This window comes from Heteronotia binoei, chromosome 5 (genome assembly GCF_032191835.1).
Source record: "Heteronotia binoei isolate CCM8104 ecotype False Entrance Well chromosome 5, APGP_CSIRO_Hbin_v1, whole genome shotgun sequence".
Classification (NCBI taxonomy): Eukaryota; Metazoa; Chordata; class Lepidosauria; order Squamata; family Gekkonidae; genus Heteronotia; species Heteronotia binoei.
Genome location: NC_083227.1, coordinates 91,552,043 through 91,577,129, shown reverse-complemented (window position 1 = coordinate 91,577,129; position 25,087 = coordinate 91,552,043). Strand labels below are relative to the sequence as shown.

At 40.4% G+C, this 25,087-nt stretch overlaps 1 protein-coding gene across 3 annotated transcripts in view; it reads right to left on the bottom strand.

Annotated features, from left to right (window-relative positions):
- WNK2 (WNK lysine deficient protein kinase 2) overlaps positions 1-25,087 on the bottom strand; it is a 199,118-nt gene that overhangs the window by 17,714 nt on the left and 156,317 nt on the right. The window contains exons 24-27 of one of the 3 annotated variants that reach the window (XM_060239813.1): positions 10,360-10,575; positions 9,211-9,309; positions 3,934-3,978; positions 620-873 (exon numbers count right to left, since the gene is read on the bottom strand). In XM_060239813.1, coding sequence (XP_060095796.1) covers positions 620-873; positions 3,934-3,978; positions 9,211-9,309; positions 10,360-10,575 — 614 coding nt within the window. Of the gene's footprint in view, positions 1-328; positions 874-3,933; positions 3,979-9,210; positions 9,310-10,359; positions 10,576-25,087 lie in introns of those variants that run through there. The other 2 variants (XM_060239814.1, XM_060239815.1) reach the window with 2 other exon arrangements.

Sequence of the window (25,087 nt, the reverse complement as noted above, 5' to 3'; positions counted from 1 at the left end):
TTGCATACTCTTATTTATCAACATGTACTCCATGTACCCTGGCTGAAGATAATCAACCTTGGAAATGGGTGGTGGTGGTGATGACAGAGGATCCATCTTTCATTTTTACCACACTGGCATCTATCAATTAGGCTTTCTGCTGGGAAATATATATCCATAATATAAATATTTAAAAAAAGAAAACTCCATCTTTCCCTTTTAAAAGGCAGATCACTGGCACAGCCTTTAGCAGAAGAACCTGCAAGCTGATGCTACCAAGCCTGTATTCCAGCAAAGTACTGGATATAGATTTTAATAATTTATATAAAATAACAGAAACTTCAGCAAAGTTGTTTAAATTTTTTTTAAAGACAAGCAACCTTTGATTACCAGTGAGTGTATTGCTGCATTTCCACTATTAAGTCACAATTCTTCATTTGTAAAAAACTTTTATGCTGAAATATACATTGTCAAGACCAAGTCCAGGGAGACAAAAAATAAGCTATTTTAGCAGTTATTGAAGTGAAATGGATATTTATATGGAGTATGCTCTTTTAAGCTTAGGTCCTCCAAACACCAGCTCTGCAATGGCTTTCAGACACAAACCAAAATGTAATGCTCTTCAAGGAGTGCCACTTACTCCACACATCTCATTCTGTGTCTGCATCGGATTAGCTTTAGGCTCCATGTCTTGCCGTTTTTGGTTCTGCTTCAGTTGATTTAAAGATGGTTTTGCTTGTACAGCTCCCACTGTTTTGCTTGTCCATTGATCCACCAACTTGTGGAGATCATCTGTGAAAGTTCCTTTCTTGTTGTTACTATTGTTTGCTTGTACCTGTAGTGTTGTTTGCGGTAGAGGGTCTGGACATGCTACAAGACTGTTTGTTGAAGATCCTAAGATATCACAAAAAGAAAAGAATCAAAAGCATGTCAATACTGGCACCCTATATTTTTCTCTGGGTTATATTCACTCTTTCATAAAATTTCAAAATCTCAGCTGCTGGTTTTCCTTCCAACTACTTCTTCCAAAGAACAGTTTTGCTCCAAAAATAGCCTAAGAAATTACACTTGCAGTTATTCTATTGATGATATGTATATAAAAATAGATTCACTAATTATGGGGAATTTTTTTTTAAATTACACTGAAAGTGCACAGTTTTTATGAATCTCTCACAAGAGTAAATATTGGACAAAGGCTCTATACAAAATGGAACATTAAAAAATTGATAGGAAATTAAATCCAGATATCCTTAAGATGTCCCTGGCATGCATCTTGGAAACAATGCTGGGAAGCCTTGTTTAGTACTTGGATGGCAGACCACCAAATAAGTCCAGGGTTGCAAGGAAGGAAGGGTTGCTAGAGAAGCAGGAAATTCAAAACCACCTCTGAACATCTCTTGCCTTGAAAACCCTAAGGGGTCACCATAAGTCAGTCTCAGCTGTGATAGCACTTTGCAGCAGGACCGGATCTACATGTTTTTTCAGGTGGGGGCAAAATTAAAAAATGACACCCCCTTATGAGCCATTCTATCTTATGGAATGGACTCCATACTGAATTTGGTGCCCCCCCTCCATCAGTGCCCAGGGAAAGCACCCCCCTCTGCCCCTCCCTAGATCCAGCCCTGCTTTACAGATACTTAATCCTTAACATGCATTAGGAGTCTTATGGCACCTTGAAATAACATATTTTTATTGCAGCATAAGCTTTTATGGACTATAACTTACTTCCTTAGATATATGCAAGAGGCCTGATTGCTCTGGAGAGCATTATAACTGAGTGAAAGAGATCCTGGAGAAATGCTGACAGTAAGGGCAGACAATATTGGACTGACTTCATAAAATAACTTCAGAAGTTCACCGTAGACTAACATGGCTACCACTCTGAATTTGCTATTCCAGGTGGAATGGCTGTTAGGGCTAAATGTTATATTTGTACTATGCAATCTCAGTATTGGCTTTAATGTTTGAAGTTAATGAAATTCTAGTGCACTTTCTTGGGAGTAAGCCCATTTGCTAATATGAAACTTACTTCTGAGTAGTTGCTTAGGATTTTAGTTCTGATGTCTGGGAATTATAGATCTCTCAATGAGCTCCCCTATTCTCTCTAGAGTACTAGAAGAACACCAGCTTTGTTTACTGTATTGTTTAGTTTAATTTATTGCAAAACTTTTCTGTGCCACCTTTCTACCCAAAGCAGTGAACGTCAAACATTGAAAACATGTTAAATTATATGTTGATAGCCACCCTCAGCCTGTTCACTGGGAGGGTGGGATACAAATAGAAATAAGTGAATTAAACAAACAAATGAACAAACAAATAAATAAATAAACAAACACAATAATTCAATAAAACCTATAATTACACAGAACACCAAAAACCAGGAAGGAGACCAATAACAGTTATCAGGTGTATGCCAAACAGAATAAAAAAGTTTTCACCCATTGGCAGAAGACAATAGAGGTAGACGAATAATCCCGGGAAGGGAGTTCCAAAGTTTTGATACCATGACCCAATGTTAACCATCTGGCCTTGGATGGCAGGGGCAACCAAAACAAAGGCTCCAAAGATGACTGGAATGGTCATTATGTGTATGAGGCGCCAAATACAGGATCAGGGCAGCAAAACTGTAGCTTTTTTTTTTTTGTATGCTCAATTTAGATAAAAGCTAAATTTTGTATGTGCCATTCTTGCCACCACAGCAAAAACATTTGGGAGACATCCACATTCGTCTGATCTCAGTGAACTCCCAGATGCTTCCATGAATTTGAAATGCAGTTTAAGGAAATTACATGACTATTTAAGCATTTTATTTGATGTTTAAGGAAATGTTTATGGAGAAATACCAAAAGACACCTGGAATTAATAATAAATTATATTTAATATCTAATGTAGCTTAACTGTGCCCTCACTTGGATAGCCCAGACTATCTCATCAAAGCTTGGAAGCTAAGTAGGATCAGCCCTGGCTAGTAATTGACTCAACTGGGAGGCCACCAAGGAAGTCAAGGATTGCTATGTAAAGGCAGGTAAAGATAAACCACCTCTGAATGCCTCTTTCCTTGAAAGTGCTATGAGGTTTCTATAAGTTGTCTGTGACTTGATGGCAAAAAAAAAAGCATGACTATGTGAGTACTTAGCACACTTATATTCTGAATCAAGGACAGCTGATATGAAAGAAATTACTCAGAATATATTTTGCTCATAGCAATAAAATCAGTATTCACCACAAACTGACATACAGATTCTAATACCAGAGTTAAAAGAATCTGGGGGAAAATATTTTTGAATTTTTTCAAGAACATTTAACTACTAAGCCCAAAGACCAAGATTTGGAGCAAAAAAGTTCATAGCTGTTGCTAAATTATATTATGATGAGCCAATGTATTAATTTCTGCTGCTGTGACTTTTCAAAGAAAGTGATGTGCAATATGAGTACATCTACTGGTGCTTTTCTCTCTATGCATAGAACACTCATACATTCTCTTACAAACTTTTGTGCTCAGTTTACTCTCTTGAAAAATGAACCAGTGAAATGATGTGCTATTCTCAAGGATTAAATCTCAACAACTGTTCAGAAATTCAAACATCTCAATAGGTGTAAGAAAGTGTTAAGCTATATTACTCAACAGCAGCAAAACAGCAATGTAAAGAAGCAGTGTTAATAATAATAATAATAAATTAGATAAGCACACTCCTCAGCTTTGTCTCATAAACACACAGGTACACTCTGAAAAAAGTACAGTGGTCTTGCAACATGCATGCATCTCAGAGCATCACCCGCATGCAAATCTAGCAATAAGATATTAACTATTAATTCATACACAGCCTGTATTTAATGCCAGTATGGATGCAATGTCTATTGTTTAAATAAACCACTAGATTATATTTAAAATAAAGCAGCCCATGCTTAGAAAGAAACATTAGAAAGCCAAAAAAAAAAGAGAGGGATAGTTACTACTACTGTGATCTTTGCCTAGACATAGTCGTTTCAGGGTGGACCCTACAAAGTAAAATGATACAAGACATACAAAGTTAGGCAAGACTAAAAGGGGAGGGGGAAGTCTGATGGAAAATCTTCGGAATTTTTAAACAATGAGAAGTAATCAGTTGGCAAAAAGGAACAGACAGAAAGTCAGCAGTTCAGCATGAAGACAAAAAATTACTGGGCAGCTCAAAACTGGAATAAATTTGCTGCTATCAAAATAAATGATTTGCAGTTTTTAATTTGGGACCTTCAATAAATACTGAGATGTGTTTTAAAAATCATACTACTTCCAAGTGTTTTGATTCCTATTTTATTTGTGTTGCTATCTATATTGAACTATGTTTATCTTGTTAGTAATTAATAGCAATAATAATTTCAGGAACAAACTAGCTTTACTATTAAATACCAGTTGCTTGAAGAGCTTCTCCAAAGTGTATTTTATAAACTGAAAAACACCCATTTATTTGCATGCCTGTGTTGCTAATTTATAAGCTTCAGTGACTGAAAATACAAAACACTGACCCTTCTATATTATCTTCAAGCAAGTTGATTAGTCAGATGCCAATATAAATTACAGTAAGTGGCATATTGAGTCACTTGTATGAAACATTCAAATTTCATTCATAAGTTCATTTGTATCTTTTCTTTAAAAGTTCCATGTGCAAACAAACAGTATGAGATTTGAATCTATTTTTTTTAAATCCTGAAAACAAAAATAATCTTCCAAGTATTGATAGTTAAAAAACAAGACTAAAATCTATGACGTGTGTGAATTACAATGCAATTGTAAAGACATTTTGTCATTAAGCCTCACTGAATACTCCTGAGTAAGCTTCTGAGTAGGCCTGTTTAGAATTGCTGTTTTAACTTAGGTTTGTTACTTCCTGATGAATCTGGATTCTAAACACCCCCTGCAGGCATCACCTCACCATCCCCTGAAGCTATAAATTAAAGCCCTTCATTACATATTTTTCTCAGTGATACAAAAATTGAGCATCTTGAAGTAGTCTAAACAAAAAGGAGTAGCAGATTCCATCTGCTTGTGTCCACAAACAAGACATTTTGTTTATTGCCTGAAAAACTTCAACCAGGCAACAGATTACTGCAAGTGCTTAAAGGAAATTTAGAAATGAAACATGTCAGTTGATATGGCATGTAAAATGGGCCTACAAATGTCCCAGGGATACAATAAAAACCCATTTTTTTATCCTCTAAGGTTAATAAAATATTAAATTATTATAAAATAGCCGATAGCTACTTAATACCAGAAACAATTTTGATAAAGAGAACAGCTTCCATGCCTGCTTAGACTTCACCCTTTATTCACCAAATACCCTCCCCTGGAAAGAACAGAATTTTTTGATAATGTGAGGGAGTTATGATTAAACATATGTTGTGAAGCTTAGATCAGATATAAAGTTCTTCTCACAGTGATAGAGGTTTGGGAGGAATATTTCATATTTTGGTTAAGGGTGTTCCAAATGGGACTTAACCACTTTATAGGCTTCTCTAACAAAAAACAGATTACAAATATTTCATATATTTTAAAGTAAATTAAATACACAAATAATTTAGATTTAAAGCTTCTGAAAGGAATGCCTGAGACACATTTTAAATGTATTAGTACTATATTAGTACTATGTGTGTGTATATATATATATATATTTGGCCGCTGTGTGACACAGAATGTTGGACTGGATGGGCCATTGGCCTGATCTAACATGGCTTCTCTTATGTTCTTATGTTCTTATATTAAACTGAATTATCATTTAAAAAAATCAAAAGCACTCTGATATTAACAGACTTTTATCAGATAACCAATGGTTACTCAAACTCCTATTGTTAGAAATTTTGCTAGATATAATGGTATTTCAATGTATCATCGGGGTGCTGCTGTAACTCAGTGGCTCAGTGCTTTGTATGCAGAAGGTCCCAAATTCAGTCCTTGGCATGTCTATAAAAGGACCAGGTAGCAGGTGATTTAAAAGACCTCTGCCTGGAGAACTGCTGCCAGTCAGAGTTGACAATACTGAACTTAACCCAGGATCTGACTCAGTAGAAGTCAGCTTCATGTATTCATGCGCACTTTGCTCCCACTTTAAAAGGCTGCTTATGAAACTTCTTGTGCACAGCATCTCATTCTTTTCAGATACACGTATTACCACAGAGAGCTCAGTTCTCCTTAGTTGTTCAGCTATTAACCATATTTTATCCCACTCAAAAGCAAAGGATGAGACAACCAGTTAGCTCACACTTCAGGTTTTGAACTTTTTTTCTGATTTTTATATACAAAAATGTTTCAGGGATACTGATATATGGAAGGTCCAGGTACCAGAGTTTTGTAAATCATAAATTTTAAAAAGGGGGAAGCTGCCCCAGACAGTGGTGCTGAATACTGGATAGGAAACAGTTCTCATTGGAGAAGGGATTCAGTCTCAGATAACTAGTTGAGACTTCAGGAAAAAACAAATTCTATGTAAGGTTACATTTTTTATGTCAATGTGAAGATATTGTAATGATCACTTCACTGTCTGGTGCGCCATAGGCAACAAAATCTGGTTAAGTACACTGGCTAGATGGCTTGAGAAACTGGACAATTTTATAAAATTATCAAATGTAACATCTGCCAGGAGAAAAATTTATTAAGAGATTTCAAAGTTTTGTAGTATATACCGCTAAAATCAGCCCCTTTTACTAAATTTTCAATCCAAATTACAGCATATTCAATTAACTTAGATTTTCTTTACATCACACAGTTCTCTTTGTCCTTTCATCAAAATCTATGGAGGGACAGGAAGTGTTAGAGCAATGTCTGGTAAAAATGGATGACTGGATGAGTTTTTTTTTTTTTTTTTAATGATGGTTAATCCCTACAGATGGAAGTGTGATGGCTGAGAATAAGGCTGATTTACAAACTGGGGCTATCCCAGTATTGGGTTAGAAAGATCAGGTGAGCAGCTTGGGAATACTTCTGGAACACCTTTTACAAATTTAGGTTAGTTTATCAGCTGTGATCTTTCCAGTCACACATGCCTTAGTAGCATCCACACTTGACTACTTTAATGTGCTCTATGCAGGGCTGCCACTGACAATGGTTCAGAAATTTCAGTTGGTCCAAAATGCCCATATGAAGTCAGTGCTTGACCATCCATCTTGTCTTCCAGTCTTTTCCAGGTTCAATGCCAGGGGCTGTTATTGACCTTTAAAGCGCTAAATGGTTTAGGCACATGGTACCTGAAGGACCACTACTAGCCTGAAACTTAAGTCAGCCCAGGCCAGGAAGCAGTCTTCTAGAACAAGCTTTAGCAGAGGTTCAGCTTGTGGGGACTCAGGAGAAGACTTTTTCAGTTTTGCCTCCTAACTTCAAAATGGAACAAAGTACAACTTCAATGCCACATCAGGATAAAATGGAGGAGAGGAGAACAATGTAAGCTACTTTGGATCCTCAGTGAGGAGACAAGAAATAAATGAAGTACATAAACTCCTCCCTTTGGAGTTGATACTTCCCTAGAGGCCTTTCAGATGGGTTGAAAGGCTAACCAAACTATTTTGTTGAAAGTATCCTTACTTCAAAATGTTGTCACAGTTATATTGCCTAGGAGACAAGCACCAAGAATTGGAAGACTTATATGAGCAGTTGAGCTACCTAATTTAAATAATGGGAAAGTTTCACATAATAACTTTGTATGTCCTCTGTTTCCTTTAATACATATTGCTATGGATCTAAAAAAGACAATGGCATTAGATGAAAACAGCAAATAAAGAAAACTATTCTGATACTGATGGTATAAAAAAGGTGACAGTCACACCAGACTGTAAATAAGAATTATATCCTAGTGCATTATCTCTGCATTTATAGATTAATGTTGAAGTAATATAATGAGTAATGCAATGAATATAATGAGTTCCATATTCTAAAACACATACCTATTAGTTCTCACCTCCCTTTGTAATTAGACTTTAGTGGAGTTTGAAAATTAGAAAAGCATTATTTAGAAATCAAGAAGGATGTATTGAAAGTAGTCTTGTGCCTTTGATCTGTACCACCTCAATAATGATAAAAATGTATAGGTCCAATGGGAAAAGTTTGATATAAATGAAAATGAATATTAAATTAGCTGAATGTTTAAGAGAACATTAGCTCTATTTTGGCACTGTATATAAGCATGCCCTAGACTACCTTGTCAGTACAATATAACTTATTAAAATATGTTTGATACATAGTATAAATATCCATTTTTTAAGAATACCTATGAGGTTTGGTTGAACTGCCAATTAGTGTTATAATACAATTCAGAAAAAGGTTATTTACTATTAGTTTCACCACTGTTTGAAATCAACCTAGACATGATACCAATAATCATTTCTAGAATGTCGTAAATTCTAGTTTAATTTTTTTTTCTGTGCTTTGATGAACTGCTTGTTGACTTCAACTCTTGAGGTCACATGAGGTCACAAGAAAAATAAACTGAGTAAAGTGCTCCAGCTAGGTGAGTTTACAGTAAAAGCCATACTGCACTTTATAGCAGATTAACCAGAAAAGTTTCATTTAACAAAATTCACTTGAACTAAGGCAAAGGGTATAATGATGAGGAGAAAATACTGCCTAGGATATTAAAGAACTAGCAGGAGCATTTCTCAGCATTTCCACATGCAAGGGATAGGAGAAAATAACAATAATAAAATAAATAATAATAATAAGTGGATATAAACAGTACTGTATATTGTTTGAATACAGCCCTTGTGCAGATGTTATACCCTTCAGTGACCTTCTAGATTTGTATCAGCTTGCTACATGCATGTCTTCATAGTCCAAACATGTGTGAAAGAGACCATTCGTCTACAGAAGGTTGGATTTCTTTTTGATATCGCTGGAACCGGGACAGCAGACATGTATAATTGCCACATTATAAATTAAAACGTAAAATCACATAAAAATACGTCCAGGATAAAGTTTAATACAAAGCTATAGAATAAATGATGAGATCTTCCACACATGCTTTTGGTACCCAGGCATGAGCCAAAAGCAGTGCACAAAAGCTTTCTGAATGAAACAAAACAAAATAAAAAAATAACGAGTGCCAATGATGATTAACTTCAAAAAAGAGGGAAGGGAAATAAAAGAGATTATTTAGAAAAAAGAGGGCAATCCTGCTGACCATGTTAGGTATATGTGAAAATGAGTTTTGAAAAAGGGAGATAAAAGAAAGATGGGTTGTGATAAAATACAAAAGAACAAATACAAACAGATGGACAAAGACACAGGTCCACTGAGGAATCTGGTACGAGGTTTGCTACTAGATTTATAGGTCACTCTCTCAGACGTTTGGTGGAAAACCGTCCAGCCTGCAAATGAATATAAAGGGAAGAAAACAAAGACACATAAAGTACAAATAGCTGAGATCAGTCGTCACCATCAGTCATATCAGCTTTGTTAGTTTATCATCCACATCCTTGCCAAAGTGGAGCAAGTTCATTGGCTATATGCAAAAGGATGCAAAACACAAGCAGCAGAAGAAAACAGATACTTTATAGAATTAGTTTGGGAGGACATGCAGAACTGAGTAAGGTATTTCTTTTTAATCATCATTACACTTCTGCAACAGATGTTGCTGTCCTATTATAATGAATCTTTGAAGCATCAAAAAGTACCAGCAATATAAGCTATATAAAAACATCCCCAAAACACAACTCTTGTAAAGCAAGAAAACAACGTAAAACTATCTTGCATGGTGGTGGACGATTATCTGCTTTATCTCTCTCTCTCTCTCTCTCTCTATATATATATATATATATAGAGAGAGAGAGAGAGAGAGTAGGCCACTAAAGCATTATAAATAGTAGGCCACTAAAGCATTATAAAACCAAAGCCTTATCAGTGGCAAAAGGTTGAAACTAGGGAGTATGAACCAAGAGAAAAATGCCATTTCCCCCCTGATATTAAACATCTTAAATCTGCCAAGGGGCCCCAATTTCCCCTCAAAACGTGTCATTCCCTGATAGCAATTACTTTAAGAATATGAATTTAAGATGTATAAAGCCTTCTTCTTTATGAATACTCTGCTCACTTTCCTAATAGTGATTTTCAGAATGACTTTCTCAGTTGCACTCAGACTTCCTGCAACTGTCTCTAACAACTTGCCAGTATATCACTGGAATTATCTCCGTAATTTCTATTGCATCCTTTGCCATTCTTACACGTTCATCCTTTCAACAGTTCTACAAAGCAGGTTAGTCTGAAATAAGCAGTGTGCCTCATGGCTGAGCAAATAACTGAACCTCCATCTCCCATAGATCCAAATTTAACACTTGACCATATTCATTTTCAGTGCTAAAATATTAAGTTACTAATTTCAGCATAGAATACAAATGATGGTCCTGAAAATACAGAATCACCTTGGCCAGAATTTCCATGGACATCACCTCCTTCAGTGGCTAATCCAGAACAGATGTCAGTGGACAAGGAGGCCTTGACAGAGCAGGGCTGCTGTGTCTGAACTGACTTTCCAAGTATGGCTGATGTGGATGAAGTTAGTGCAGTTGCTTCAGTAGAACCAGTCTGAGCTTTAGCATTTTCTTTAGCCAGTGTGTCTTTGCAGTCTGATACACTGCCTAAAAAGGAACACATAAAAATCACCATATGCCAATAGTGAAAGATGTGGTGCAACTATCAGCTCCAACTTTCTGAAGCACTGGATGACATCAACAAGTCTATGAACAACTCCATTGTTGAAATACATACACACAACCAACCGCAGACACCAAATCAGCTGTTCAGTATATGCAAGCACTACTGCCAATATGAAATGAAACACCAACACTAGCAAAAGATTTATAGTATACAGCCTTAGAGTACTTAGAGAGATTCAGCTGTCTGCTCAACAAAAGGAGGATGAGATCTACTTTAGGGCAATGATATAAGACTTGTGAAATTTTTGAAATTTGTTTTTGAACAGTTCATGTCTAATTGTCCATACCATATCCAAAAAAGCAGTTGCAGAAAGAAGGTTGCCTTTTTAATTTTGCAGAGGGCTGCCATTTGAGAAACACAAGTTCAAAACCCCAATATGCTGAGCACATATACTGTAGGTACAGATATTACAGGCACTGGATTCTGTGAATGGATTGGATCTAACCCTTCTATGAATATAGCATGTTTGCAGAAGGGATTTTTCCCACATCCCCATGCACCACTGAAAAGCCACTCCTGAGAACTGTAAGACCATTGGAATGCATCTCAACTCTCAGTCTCAACTACAGGAGAATGGAGGAATAGTAACACATTAACTTCTGCAACCTTTTCATGTATTTAAGACCTTGAGGGAAGAGTTTTCTGCCAATATCCTTTCCTTTCAGTTCCTTTTGCCATGTTCCACACTGCTTCCTTGATCTTCAAGAGTAGCTTTTCATAGATGCAGAGCAGCATATTGGAAAGGTAAAGCCAGCAGTTTCTCAGAAAGGTTGGATCCAAAACAATGCCTTTTAAGAATCATAGATCTGAGAGAGTTCTTTGAAGTCCTATCCTACCCATATTTATGAAGAAGAAAGTCTGAGTAAAATTGAACACTCCCAAGTACAGAATCAGTGTCTTTCCTGCCCTCCTGCCTTAAACCAAATCTAACAGATAATCATCTGGACTTGTCTTTAAAAAAATCTCCACGAAGAGAGACACCACATTTTTTTTGGTATAAGGTCATTTTATTTTCCAATAATCTGAATGAGCACTTTTACAAGAAAGAAGGACTATATAAAAGAAAGAAATAGAATTGCACTTTGGTTCTGACAGAACAGTCAGAACACCTCACCAATATTGCTCCATCTTGAGTAGAAATATCAAAGACATTATTTCAGGAAAACTATGCAGTTGGAAGAAACATAAAGGTATCAAATAGAATGATGTAGAATCCTGATGCTGAAATGGATCATATGCATAAATGTGTCCTCTCTGATTTTAAAATTATCCAAAGCTTACATAGGAATTAATGGAGAAGAATTTGCAGTACTAAATATAAATTTCACTATCTTTTATTCTTTTGATTCAGGTGAGGTAGCCATGTTGGTCTGAAGTAGCAGAACAAAGCTTCAGCCCAGTGGTACCTTTAAGACCAACCAAGTTTGCACATGAAAGCTTATATGATAAATACAACTTTGTTGAACTTAAAGGTGCCAGTGGATTCAAACTTTGTTTTATTTTTTTGGTGAGCAAGGTGTATCAGATGAATACTTCTCACCTATCAACTTTGATGTACCATGCACAGAAAGAAAGCATGTCATGGAATTTACCCCTTCGAGAAACAAGTTTCAATGTCAAGTAAATTCAAGAGCCCATAAAGCTGTCACAGAATACTCTAAGTAATCCATCTTATTTTTCTCCTGTCTCCAAGAAACCAATGGCTGAATTCCTGGCCCACTCCTTCTTTTCGCAGACTAGGAAGCAATTTACAATGAGACTTTAGCAAGTGTTCTCAATGATCCAGAAATCACTCAGCTTGTTTCGCAAAGTCTTACTGTGCATTCTTCATTTGCTGGTATTTAGCAACCTCAAATAGACATGAATGTCTCATTGGATATTTCCAACTCTTGACTGCATAGATAATTGTCAATATACTTTTATTTTTTCTTAATCCCTTCGCCTTTGCAACAAAAGCGATACTTAGCTTGCATGTTTTAGACAATCTCAAACCAGGATTTTTATTTCATAGCTCCTTTCTTGGATCCAGGTATGTGCTCACTCAGCCTTCCTTGCCTTTCACGTCCTAAAAGACTTCTTGTTTTCAACTTCCTACTAGCTTCAAACCCCACTTTGGGCTAACGTTTACTTTCCACAGATCTTGACTTAATTCTTCTACTTTTTCTTCTCAGAAAGTGATCTTCTAGTCCATCCTTTGCCCTGGAGACCAAATATCATGTTTATTTCTTCTATTCCAACTGATTGTTTGCCTTTACACTAGCCTGAATCTGAACTATACTTTTTATAAACCTTCAACAATTTACTCTCATTATTTCTGCTTTTTCTTTCCATCAAAACATTTGTCCCAGTCTTACCTCCCATTCCTCCCTTTAACCATAACTTGTATCTTCTGTTACAGAATGACCCCTGTGACTATCTCCAAAGAAATCTAAGATTTTGGTGACCTTGTTAAAAATGTTAATGAATTTATGAAGCAGGAAGAGGGGATAAATTAAATAACCAAACCTTGCATGACCATTTAAGACAGGGGTGTTGAACTCATTTGTTATGAGGGCTGGCTCTGACATAAATGTGACTTTGCCGGGCTAGGCCATGTGTGTCATAAAATGTAAGGCTTGGTAACAGAGATATTCCATTGGAGCCCCATATTAGGAGGGGTGTGTGTTAAAACTAATATTTCTCTGCAAAACTGGAGTTCCTTGAGTTTGTAGAACTCTATATTTACCTGTGGTTTGTCCCAAACCTCCCCTCTGCCCTTAAAAAAAATGCCTGCCTAAAATGGAAAGATTGGGAATATTGGAAGTTGGCAATGCAATTTTTAAAATAAAACATCAAGATAAAGCATGAGGATCACAGCAAAAACTAAAAATGCTCTGAGCCTAGGACCCTGAGGAAACATGAATGACTGAGTATTGACAGCTTCTCCTCCCCCCCCCCCCTACACACACACACTCAGAATGGGAATGGCTCTTTTGGTTTTCAGGGTTTTTTATAGGATGGTTTGAGATAATAGTTTGGGTTGTCCTCTTCAGCAGTTGTTATGCTATTCCAATCCAGCCCCACATTAGGATGGTGTATGTGTTAAAAGCAATACTGACATTCCTGGAGTTTGTAGAACTCTATAGTTTAACTGTGGTTTGTCCTAAACCTTCCCTCCCCACCCTTAAAAGATGTTTGCCTAAAATGGAAAGGTAGAGGAATACTGGAATTTGGCAATGCAATTTTTAAAAATAAAACACCAAGAAGAATCCCAAGGATCACAGCAGAAACTAAAAATATAACTTAGAAGTATAAATGCTCTGAGCCTAGGACCCAGGACCTCAGAGCCTAGGTTTGCTTGTTCCCAAACCTCCTCCTCCCTTAAAAGATGCCTGACTAAAATGGAAAGGTGGGAAACTAGAGGGATTTGGCAATGCAATTTTAAAAATAAAACAAGAAGAAGCACAAGGATCACAGCAGTAGGACACCCTGGAGTCCCTACCTGTGAGTAGGACAATGAAGGCTGGGAGTGGTGGATGGGAGGCAGAGATGAATACACTCTGATAAGCCCCACCTTCTGCTCCCTGCACTCAGAGGCAGCCCTTCCTACACTCCAGGTCAGTGTGGGCTCAGAAGGGTGAGCACAGGCAGGGGTGGGGGAGAAGACAACCCCAATCATGGGCCAGATTGAAGCCCTGGGTGGCCCAGTTCTGCCCTGTGAATCATAGGTTTTTGACACCCCTGATTTAAGCAATGAACCAATAACTTGTTATAGTTTTATAGAGCAGGGGTGGCCAACGGTAGCTCTCCAGATGTTTTTTGCCTACAACTCCCATCAGCCCCAGGCATTGGCCATGCTGGCTGGGGCTGATGGGAGTTGTAGGCAAAAAACATCTGGAGAGCTACCGTTGGCCACCCCTGTTATAGAGCAACAGAAAGGGATGAGTGAATTACAAAAGACGGAAATATGTGGGAACATAGCAACCCAAGCTGCTTAAACAATGGGCTATTTAAAATCATATACAGCATAGAAGGCTGTGGAAATCTCTCTTCTCACAAGACAATTTCTGTATACAATGAATAATCTTTGTAAACAGGAAGGGGGAAACCAGGGGTGTCGAATTCATTTGTTATGAGGGCTGGATCTGACATAAATGAGACCTAGTTGGGCTGGGCAATGAGTGTCATAAAATGTAATGCCAGGTAGCAGGGATATAAACTTTATAAAGGACACAAACACAATTAAAGATTTTTTTAAAAACTTAAAACATGTTTAAAACATCAGCATTTGTTGGTCTTAATGGTGCTTTCTTTGTATCTCTTCTGTGTGATCCAGGGAGCTGGGCAAAGAAAGCTAAGGCTCTTTCCTTCCTTCCCAAGGGAACCAGGAGGGGGAGAATCCTCAGGCAATAGAAGAAAGAGAGGCTTAACTCTAGTTCTGCTGTGTGATTAAGAGACCCTGGCAAAGCAAGCTGTGATGCAGAAGGGAGCAAGACAGGGGGAGAAGGAAGCAGATGGCAGCCAGTTGCTCGGGGGCCTAATAGGAGCTTTCTGGGGACCTCATTTGGCCCCCAGGCCACATGTTTGACACCCCCGCTGTATGCTCATCAGAGATGGGAACAAACAAAAAAATGACCCAGGCCAGTTTGTTTAATTACATTATTCCAAACCCAAAAGCCCATATGTGGGAAAGGGTGGAATATCAATTAATTAAAATAAATGAATGAATAAAAACTAAACCACTTTTTTTCTATGGAGGTACAGGTGATTTGGTTTTGTGGATCATTCTCCAGATAGCCTAGCACAATTCAATCAGTTTCTAGCCAGTGCTGGGAGTGGACTTGTGGAGAGCCCCAGAAACACCCAAAGCAGTTGTCCATAGACTGATTGGTAGCTCTGGCAGCCAGCCACTGAGCTCCCATTCTGCTCTATGGAAGCAGATTATATACCAGTAAAATACCACACTGTGGCTCAGCTGCTTTCACTTTGCAGCACAAAGAGAGAAGAGTTAGTTGTCATGACAGCAGAAAAAGATTTGTTTGCCGTGTGGCAGATTTAGTGGAGGCTTTTTCCCCTACACAGTGGGACAATTTTTTTTAACATCTCTCTGGCTGGGAAGGTGTTCCATGCTGTGATTTCAGGGACTGAACCTGAAACCGCTCACTCCCTTCCCCCTGGGGCTCACTGGCTAAAAGTAAGCTTTGCCGGCTTGGCAGCCCGCGCCTGCGCGTTTTTTTCCCTTTAAATTCCAGTGCCCTCTTCTTCTTCAAAGCCAAAAAGACTTGCTGCTGCACTTTTTCTCTTGTGAATTTGACTATTACTGGTCTCGGAGATCCTCCTGACCTTCTAGATCTAAGCCTATGGACTCTCTCGACCTGGTCAGCATTAATCATAACACCTGTTTGCTGTTCTGAGAGCCAATTTATTATCCCGTCTTCCAAGTGTCGTGAGTCAATGTCTTCTGAAATACCATGAATGATAAGGTTTGCCCTTCTTGCTCTGTCGGAGAGGCTTTTAATCTGCCCCTTTAAATAAACTATTTCCTTCTGATTTGTTGACGCTGCCTTATCAGCTTTGTTGGCCAGCTGCCTAATATCTTGCAGATCCTTGTTTATCCAGCTAACTTCATTTTTAATTTCAGCAACAGTCTCCTCTATTTTGTTCTGAGAATGCATCATTAAAGCTTGAAACTGTGCTATCTGTTCGGAAAGCTGTTTCACTGTAGTGGCAGCCATTTTAACGGTGCTAATCACTGCCTCCGGTTCTTATCTGTTTTCCAAAATACTCCCTTTTTCTCAGTGCTAGCTGTCTTCTGAGCACGCCTTTAACTTCTTTGACTCTCTAGCTTCACTGCCAAATATTATGACCCCAAAACTTCAATATTTACTTATCTTTCAGTCCTAATCTCTTTTCTTGTCCGGAGAGGGGCGAGCCGAGGCTGCTACTCTTCAGAGCGTGCACATTCCACCGCCGCGCCTGCGCGTTTTGTTAAGAGACAAAATGTGCAGGTGCGAGCTGCGAAGCCAGCTAAGCTTACTTTTAGCTGGCGAACAGGGGGGAGGGAGCAAGTGAGTGGCATGCCGCTGCTTTTAGCGGCAGCAGGAAGGTGAACAGAGTGCCTGGGGGCGGGATGCAGAGGGGCGGGAGGGGGCTAGCAGCAGTGGGAAGGGGTGTGAGAGGCAAGCTAAGCACTTGCCTGGGGCACCGGGGGGGCAGAGCCCAATTTGCCGTACCCCTGCCTCTTGGCGCCCTAGGCAACTGCCTAGTTTGCCTAGTGGGAGGGCCGGCCCTGATTCTTTGCCAAACTTGGAGGGAAAGTGGAGGAGAGCCTGCTGAAAACTTTCTTTGAGTTTGGTGTAGTATTTAGAACAAGATGTAATGATTGTCACTCTCACACTTGAAGGGAGGCAGATGGGCATCATAAAGTTAACTTTCCCATAATTAGAAAAGATTCTTTACGTACATATCTCCTATTTTGACACTTTTATTGTGTCAAATGTAATTTCCCCTTAATTGGATCCATACAGCTGTTGACCCTGTGTGCTTGGCTTGTCCCTGCTTTGTCTCAAAATGTCTACATCCTGTTATAGGCTAATTCATTTTTTTCCAGTCCTGTCTATAAATCTGAATGCTTTTCTCCCATTTAATTGTTACACATGAAAGCTCATACCTTGAATAAAACTTTGTTGGTTTAAAAGGTGCTACGGGACTCTTACTTTATCATTAAAGGCTGTTCTACCACCACCCCTAAACCAAATGAATCACAAACCAACATGAACCACCATTTCCCAGTTCATGCCCATCTTTCATGCCCATGTATTGTGTAATGTGGGAAATGCCACAGATATCTATTTTGCTAGAATCAGATTTGCTAAGATCATATTTGGAAGTCACTGCTTGCTGTGGATTGCAAAGAAACGATCATCATGGTAAAATACTTGTTAATATTATACATAATATTGTACTTCAGTATTCAGATTTAATTTCTAACATACATGTATATTCTATTTAGTAAAAACATTGCATATGAAGCCCTGATTTAAAATTAGAGCTCAAAAAGAGTGTAATACCATAAAATATGATATCTTGAGTTTAACAGCTATTGCTTTCAACCCATAAAAAAGCATATTAAAAATATTTGCATTTCATTACAACCCTCCTTCCTTACATATTCACACTGAAGTTAAGACCTCAACCCTAATTTAAACAGTTTAAACTTTGCCTTATTTATAGATCACCTTGTATGAAACAAACTACAGTACAGTCTTCACCAAAAATAGACCAGTAGCTAAAATTAAAATATAGGTTAAAGATTCTTTCTTCAAATAATTCTGTTATTTATAAGGTTTGTCAGAAGGAGGCATCTGTGGGACACAGCTTTATTTGGGAAGGCCACAAGCATGCTTAAGTAACATCCTTCAAGTTTAACACACAGCTAGACCTGACAGAAAAGAAGAAAAAAGGACAGAAGAGTACCAACATACCAGTCTTGTCAAGCATGCGGTTTCAATGACAACTCGAGTTTGATACAAAACTACATTTATTGATAGACTGATACTTTCAGTGTAACAGATTCTTGAGAGTGATGCTAAAGATACATTGATACAATACTTTTAAGGCTTACTTCAAAAGGATTCCAAAAGATGGGGGCGAGGGATGCGCTCTCACACATAAACTATCATAAATGTTTACATTCTCATGGGCGTTATCAGGACTTCGTCCTTGCTTTCACCAGATGTGTCACACTCCCTAACAGGAATGTATGGGAAGGTACTGATTACTCTTTCTCAAGTTAGTTTCATTTCTCTCTACTTCTACTTTGCAAGCAATAAAGTAAAAAGGGGGAGGGGGAAAGAATAACAGAGCTAACAGACTTTGGTCCTCCATGATATTTCACAGACCAGCTTTATGGAGGACCCTAAAACAATCAATTACCAATGGAATTTTACCATGCTTGACATACTGCCCCCCTTAACATCAACGTCGGGGTTTTTGAGGGAATGCTTTATAAAACTTTTTTACCAAATCAGGGGCTAAGACATTTTGTTCTGCTACCCATTCATTTTGGCTGGCCGGGAAATGTTTCCACTTAATCAGATAGTACAACACTCCACGTTTCATTTTAGCATCTAAAATTTCTTGTACTTCATGATGACTCTGATTCCCAATCTGGATAGGTTGTGGAGCTGGTGGTCAAGGGTGCTAAGGAGTACCACCCAGGTCTCTTCACAAAAGACTGCAATGGAAGATGGTGTATTTTACTAAACATCTTGGGTAACTCCAGTTCTACTGTCACTTTATTGATTACCCTTTTGATTTTGAATGGACCCAGAAATCTATAAGCCAGCTTCTTTGAAGGCTGATTCAGCGGAAGGTTTTTTGTTGAATCACAGAATCACCCACTTTGAAGTCCCACACGGACACATGGGATTTATCATATTGTTTCTTATAAGCTTCCTTGGCCAGTTCTAGATTCTCTTGGATCCCCTTCCAGCTGCCCTACAATTTGCCCCATCATTGCTCGAAAGAGGTGGGGTCCCAGGCTCGCTCTCCCCCCAGCAACAATGGGACAGGCTTGCCTTCGTATCCATTTACAATCTGAAATGGGGAAGCTTTGGTTGAGCTATGCACACTGTTGTTGTAACTATATTCAGCAAACGGCAAGAGGTCCACCCAATTAGACTGTTGGTGGTTCACATAACACCGTAAATACTGCTCTAAAAGCGCGTTCACCCGTCCGTCTGTGGATGGTACGCTGAGCTCAACCCCTGTTCTATACCCATCAGTTTGCAAAACTCCCACCAGAAGTTGGCAACGAACTGTGGGCCTCTGTCACTAATGATCTTATCAGGGAATGAGTGGAGTTTCACAATATGGTGGAAAAACAAATAAGCTAGCCTCTTAGCGGATGGCAATTGCGCACAAGGAATGAAGTGCGCCCGTTTGGAAAAGGTGTCCACTACTACCAGAATTATGGTCTTCCCTTGCGAAACTGTAGTTCGACTATGAAATCCATTGATGCTACAGACCAAGGGACGTGTGGCTGTTTCTAGAGGCTTCAACAACCCAGGTGGCTTTCCCCCTCTTATCTTAGCCATTAAGCAAATAGGGCAAGAAGCCACGAACTCAGAAATGTACTTTTTCATAGATAGCCACCAGAACTGCCTGTTAATTAGGTGCAGTGTCTTCACATACCCAAAGTGCCCAGCCAACTTGTTGGAATGGCAAAACTGCAGGACCTCTGAGCGGAGGCTCTTAGGGACGTAGGGTTTGCCATCTTTATACCAGAACCCATCCTCTCCCTTTTGTACTTCACTCGGGCGGTCTTCCCCTTCCTTTTTGGTCTCGGTGGCTAGTCATTTCTCCCCCCACTTCTCCGTCTGATGATTTTGCCTTGCTTTGGACCGTGTGGTTACCATGGCGGCTACTTGAGAGGGGGAGATCAGGGAGTCCACTACCTCCTCTTTCTGGCTATTGTGCTGAGGGAGGCACAAAAGGGCGTCTGCCAAGACATTTTTTGTCCCCGGGATGTGCTTCAGTACGAAATCGAATTTAGAGAAATACCCCACCCACCTAATTTGCTTTTCAGTGAGTTTATGGCGGCTGGAGAGCACCTCCAAATTTTTGTGATCCATCCAAATTTCAAATGGCAGTTTGGTGCTTTCCAGCCAGGACCTCCATGTTTTTAAAGCATAGGTCACAGCAAAAGCCTCTTTATCCCACACCGACCAATTTCTCTGTTCCTGGAAAAATTTCTTAGAAATATAGGCACAGGGTTTCAGCCTCCCCTCCTCATCCCTTTGCATGAGGATGGCTCCGACAGTGATGTCGGAAGCATCACATTGCACAATGAAAGGCTTTAATTCATTGGGGTGGCTTAAGACTGGCTCGCTTGTGAACAGCCTTTTGAGCTTATTGAACGCTTCCTGACATTTCGGCGTCCAATTTAGCTTCGCTCCCGGTTTTTGGGAGTCTGGACCCTTCCCCTTTGTTTTCAATAACTCAGTGAGAGGCAACATTATTTGGGCAAACCCTGGTATGAAGGTACGGTAAAAATTTGCGAACCCGAGGAATGATTGGAGCTGTCTGTGTGTCCTCAGGGGAGCCCAATCTAATACCGCTTGAACCTTACTTGGGTCCATAGCCAACCCCTACCCGGATACCCTGAAACCCAAATAGTCGAGTTCGGTTTTGTGGAACTCACATTTTGACAACTTAGCATACAACTTATGCTTTAGCAGTGTGCTGAGGACCTCCCTCACTAGTTTCACATGCGATTGGAGGTCTTGTGAATAGATAATTATGTCATCCAGGTACACCACCACCCCTTTAAACAAATATTCTCTCAGCACTTCATTGATAAAGTTCATAAACACTCCCAGCGCTCCTTGTAACCCAAATGGGCATCACTAGGTACTCAAATTGTCCCATTGGTGTATTGAACGCCATTTTCCACTCGTCCCCCTCTTTGATGCGCACCCTGAAATATGCATCTCTCAAGTCCAGCTTAGTAAAGATCTTCCCCTCCGACACAGTACTGAGTAAGACCTTGATGAGGGGCATTGGATATGCATTGGAAGTGGAAATCCCATTGATCCCGAAAAAATCAGTACAAAGTCTAAGCGAGCCGTCCTTCTTTTTCCTAAAGAGGACAGGGGCTGCATGGGGGGCTGTGGCGGGTCGTATAAAGCCTCTCTTCAAGTTCTTATCTAGGAATTTCCTCAGTTCCACCTTTTCAGCCCACCCCATTGAGTACAGCTTTGCCTTAGGCAGGGTCTGCCCCGTGATCAATTCAATGGCACAGTCCGTGTCCCTATGGGGCGGGAGTTCATCAGCTCCCTGTTCACTGAACACCCCCCCTTAAGTCTCGATAAGCCTTAGGGATCATCTGGACTTCCTCCATTGTCAAGCAAACCTTCTCATTTTGGGGCGGCGGATTGGGCCCCCACTCCTTATTCCAATGATGGGCTTGACACCTCGTATCATTGAACTCTATCGTCTGGTCTCCCCATCGAATGTCTGGCTGGTGCTTGGCTAGCCATCTTACTCCCAAAACTACATCGTAAGAGGAGGATGGGGCTATTACAAAAGCCTCCTGGTCCCAGTGGTCTTTAATGCCCACCGGTTCTAATTGAGTTTCTAACACGCATGGCTCCCCCCTCATCACTGACCCTTCAAACTGGTTTGCTCAAACTGGATGGGATGCGGCAAAGCCGTCATGGGAAGCTCCAACGTGTCCACCAGTTTAGGGGTCATTATGTCTCTCGTGCACCCCGAGTCAATCAAGGCTTTCACCTGCATGAATCTCTTGAGTCTGCTGTTTAACAAAATTACTGGCACAAAATATAGCGACCCCGTTATTCTCAGCCTGAGTGGTGCCAGTTTGTCGGTGACCTGCTGACTGGCACCATTTAGAGCAGGTCGTCCTCATTTCCTGCCAGCTCATCCTCCCAGGACATCTCACTCAGCTCATCCATGACGATGGTCTCCTCGTCAGGCATCGAGCTTACGGCTGCGCTGCTCTTCGCCGCATCTTTAGGGCAGCTGGTTTGCATCTTTGGAGTTGGAGTACTTGTCTTGGTGGTGGTGGAGGACGTTGGCCTAGAGGGGGTTAGAGCAGCCACTGGCCAAGTGGTTCGGGTCCCCGCAACGAAAACACTTGCGAATTGCCGAGGACTTCCCAGCTCCTCCCCCCACCTGGGTCTTCTTCACCTCTGTCTTCACCCCTGGTTTCTGGTCACGGCCCATCTTGCCGCTCTGCTGCTGGCGCTGCATGGCCACTCTCTTCATGTTGGTCTCTACCTCTCCTGCCAGCTGTATCCAGCCCACCAGGGTGGTTGGCCTCACTTGCTGAAGAGCTCGATCCAAGACAATAGCATTCAGCCCCCGGGTGAAATGCTTGATCTTCATCAGCTCACTGCACCCCCTCACTTTAGCCGCGTTGGTGCAGAACTCGGCCGCATACACAGATCGACTTAGAGCCTTGTTGTATGTCCCTCAGGGCGGCTAATGCATGGGTCTCCTGTAGGGGGTCCTCATACTGGGCCAGCAAGGCTTGGAGGAAAGTGGCCACGTCATCCAGTTCTGGGGTCATGGCCTCGTACAAACTCACGTACCATCTTTTCGCGGCCCCCTTCAGCTTCGATCCCAAATAGTCCACACGACCAAATTCGTCAGGGAAGGTGTTCCCCCAATAATGCATGCAGCTATTGGCATGGATCGTTAAGTACTCCACCTCTTCAGGGTCCCCGTCAAAGGTGGCCTCCAACTTCCTTCCTTGACCACCTTCTTGAGGGGCCGGGGGTGCCACTGGCTGCGCCCGGGGCAGTATTGTCGAGGGTCTAGCCACAGGCGGTTGCAGGGCTCTTCTCTGGTCAGTCGTCATCAGAATCCGGTCTACTTGCCTGTTGAATTCTTTGGCCATCATGGCGGTCATCGCTTGCATCTCATCCTGCAACCCCTTGGCGACCTCTTCGACTTCCTTTCTTACCATTGTTCAGAATTCTCGGGCAATCTCGTCTTCCTCCTCCCTCAGGTCCATTATCTCGTGGGTCCCAGCCGCTTCCATCTCTGCCAGAGGTGGATCAATTCCTGCACCGGTCGCTGCTGCGCTCCTCTCCTCTCCAGGCTCGGCCGCCTCGCCCTCTCCGTTGGCCATCTTCACCCAGAGCATGTGCCTGGTTAGGATGGCATCTGTGCGCACTGGTGCGTCATCCATCGTGGTGGTGGAAGTACGCGGTTGCCACTGGTGCGGGGTGACCAAGAGTTGTTGAATATGGAGAGGGGAGCCCTTCCCAGCGACTCTCCAGCAATCCAGCACGTGCCACGGCTGTGTTGGTGCTCTTGCCCCTTCCTCAGGTTCTGGAAGTCACTGGAATCTTTTCAGCCATTGGGTTATAAAGTTGCCAGGGCGGTTAAACTTCTTATAGGATCACTCTCAAAATGTCAAGCATGCGGTTTCAATGACAAGTCGAGTTTGATACAAAACTACATTTATTGATAGACTGATACTTTCAGTGTAACAGATTCTTGAGAGTGATGCTAAAGATACATTGATACAATACTTTTAAGGCTTACTTCAAAAGGATTCCAAAAGGTGGGGGTGAGGGATGCACTCTCACACATAAACTATCATAAATGTTTACATTCTCATGGGCGTTATCAGGACTTCGTCCTTGCTTTCACCAGATGTGTCACACTCCCTAACTGGAATGTATGGGAAGATACTGATTACTCTTTCTCAAGTTAGTTTCGTTTCTCTCTACTTCTACTTTGCAAGCAATAAAATAAAAAGGGGGAGGGGGAAAGAATAACAGAGCTAACAGACCTTGGTCCTTCATGATATTTCACAGACCAGCTTTATGGAGGACCCTAAAACAATCAATTACCAATGGAATTTTACCATGCTTGACAAGTCTTATCTGACCTTGAACTATGTCTTACTGTCCTACTGCATTTCTACTATGTTTCTAGGTAACAATAGAGAAGTATGAGGTTATTATAGGCCAAACTGGATTTATCTGATCAAGGTAGACACATGCGTATTGAATTTCTTGCATAGCCACACTGTTTAACCAATGGACTAATGCCAGGCTGGCAAAGTGTATCAGTAGTGTGTAGCTAGCTCTCGCAATGAAATTAGGAAGGAGGTTGAAGCCAGTTGGTATGTGTATATGATAACATGTGTCAGTGTGTCATCAAAGGTATAAAAAATTGTAATCATTTTGAAAAATTTAAGAGCAGCTTGTAATGGGCAGTTTTGTACAATACATCTGACTCCCAAGGGAAGCATACATGCTAGGTCAATCTGAGGAGTGGAAACACAATGTATGTATTGAATCTCTGTTGTTAGCCGCCCTGAGCCTGCTCCGGCGGGGAGGGCGGGATATAAATAAAATGTGATGATGATGATGAAACAGCCTATGTGGCTAGCATTAATTGAAATAGCTCTTGTTGTATCCAAGGTAGGTTAGACAAGGGACTGAAGCCCTGTGGCAGAATTCCTTTTGGGAACTTAGGATTTAAATACTTTCCACACATAAAGTGTACAAATTTATTATACAAAACAAACTGATTTCATTTTATTAATTAATAAATAAACATTATAAATATGGAGAAATGTATTTATTACCTGCTTCTCTGCCTTAACATATTCCAAGCCATTTTGGGAAACAAGGTCTTCTTTTCCTGGTAATGGTCCAACATACTGCAGTATGTCAAGGTGAGGCAAATATGGAGGAACTGCTCAACCAGGGGTGTCAAACTCATTTGTTACGAGGGCCAGATCTGACATAAATGAGACCTTGCCGGGCCTGGCCATGTCGGGCCGGACCATGTGTGTTTCTATTAAGATTATGTAGCAGAGATATAAACTTTATAAAGGATACAGACAAACCTAAAAATAAAACATGCTTAAAGCATTAGCGCTTGTTGGTCTTAAAGGTGCTTTCATTG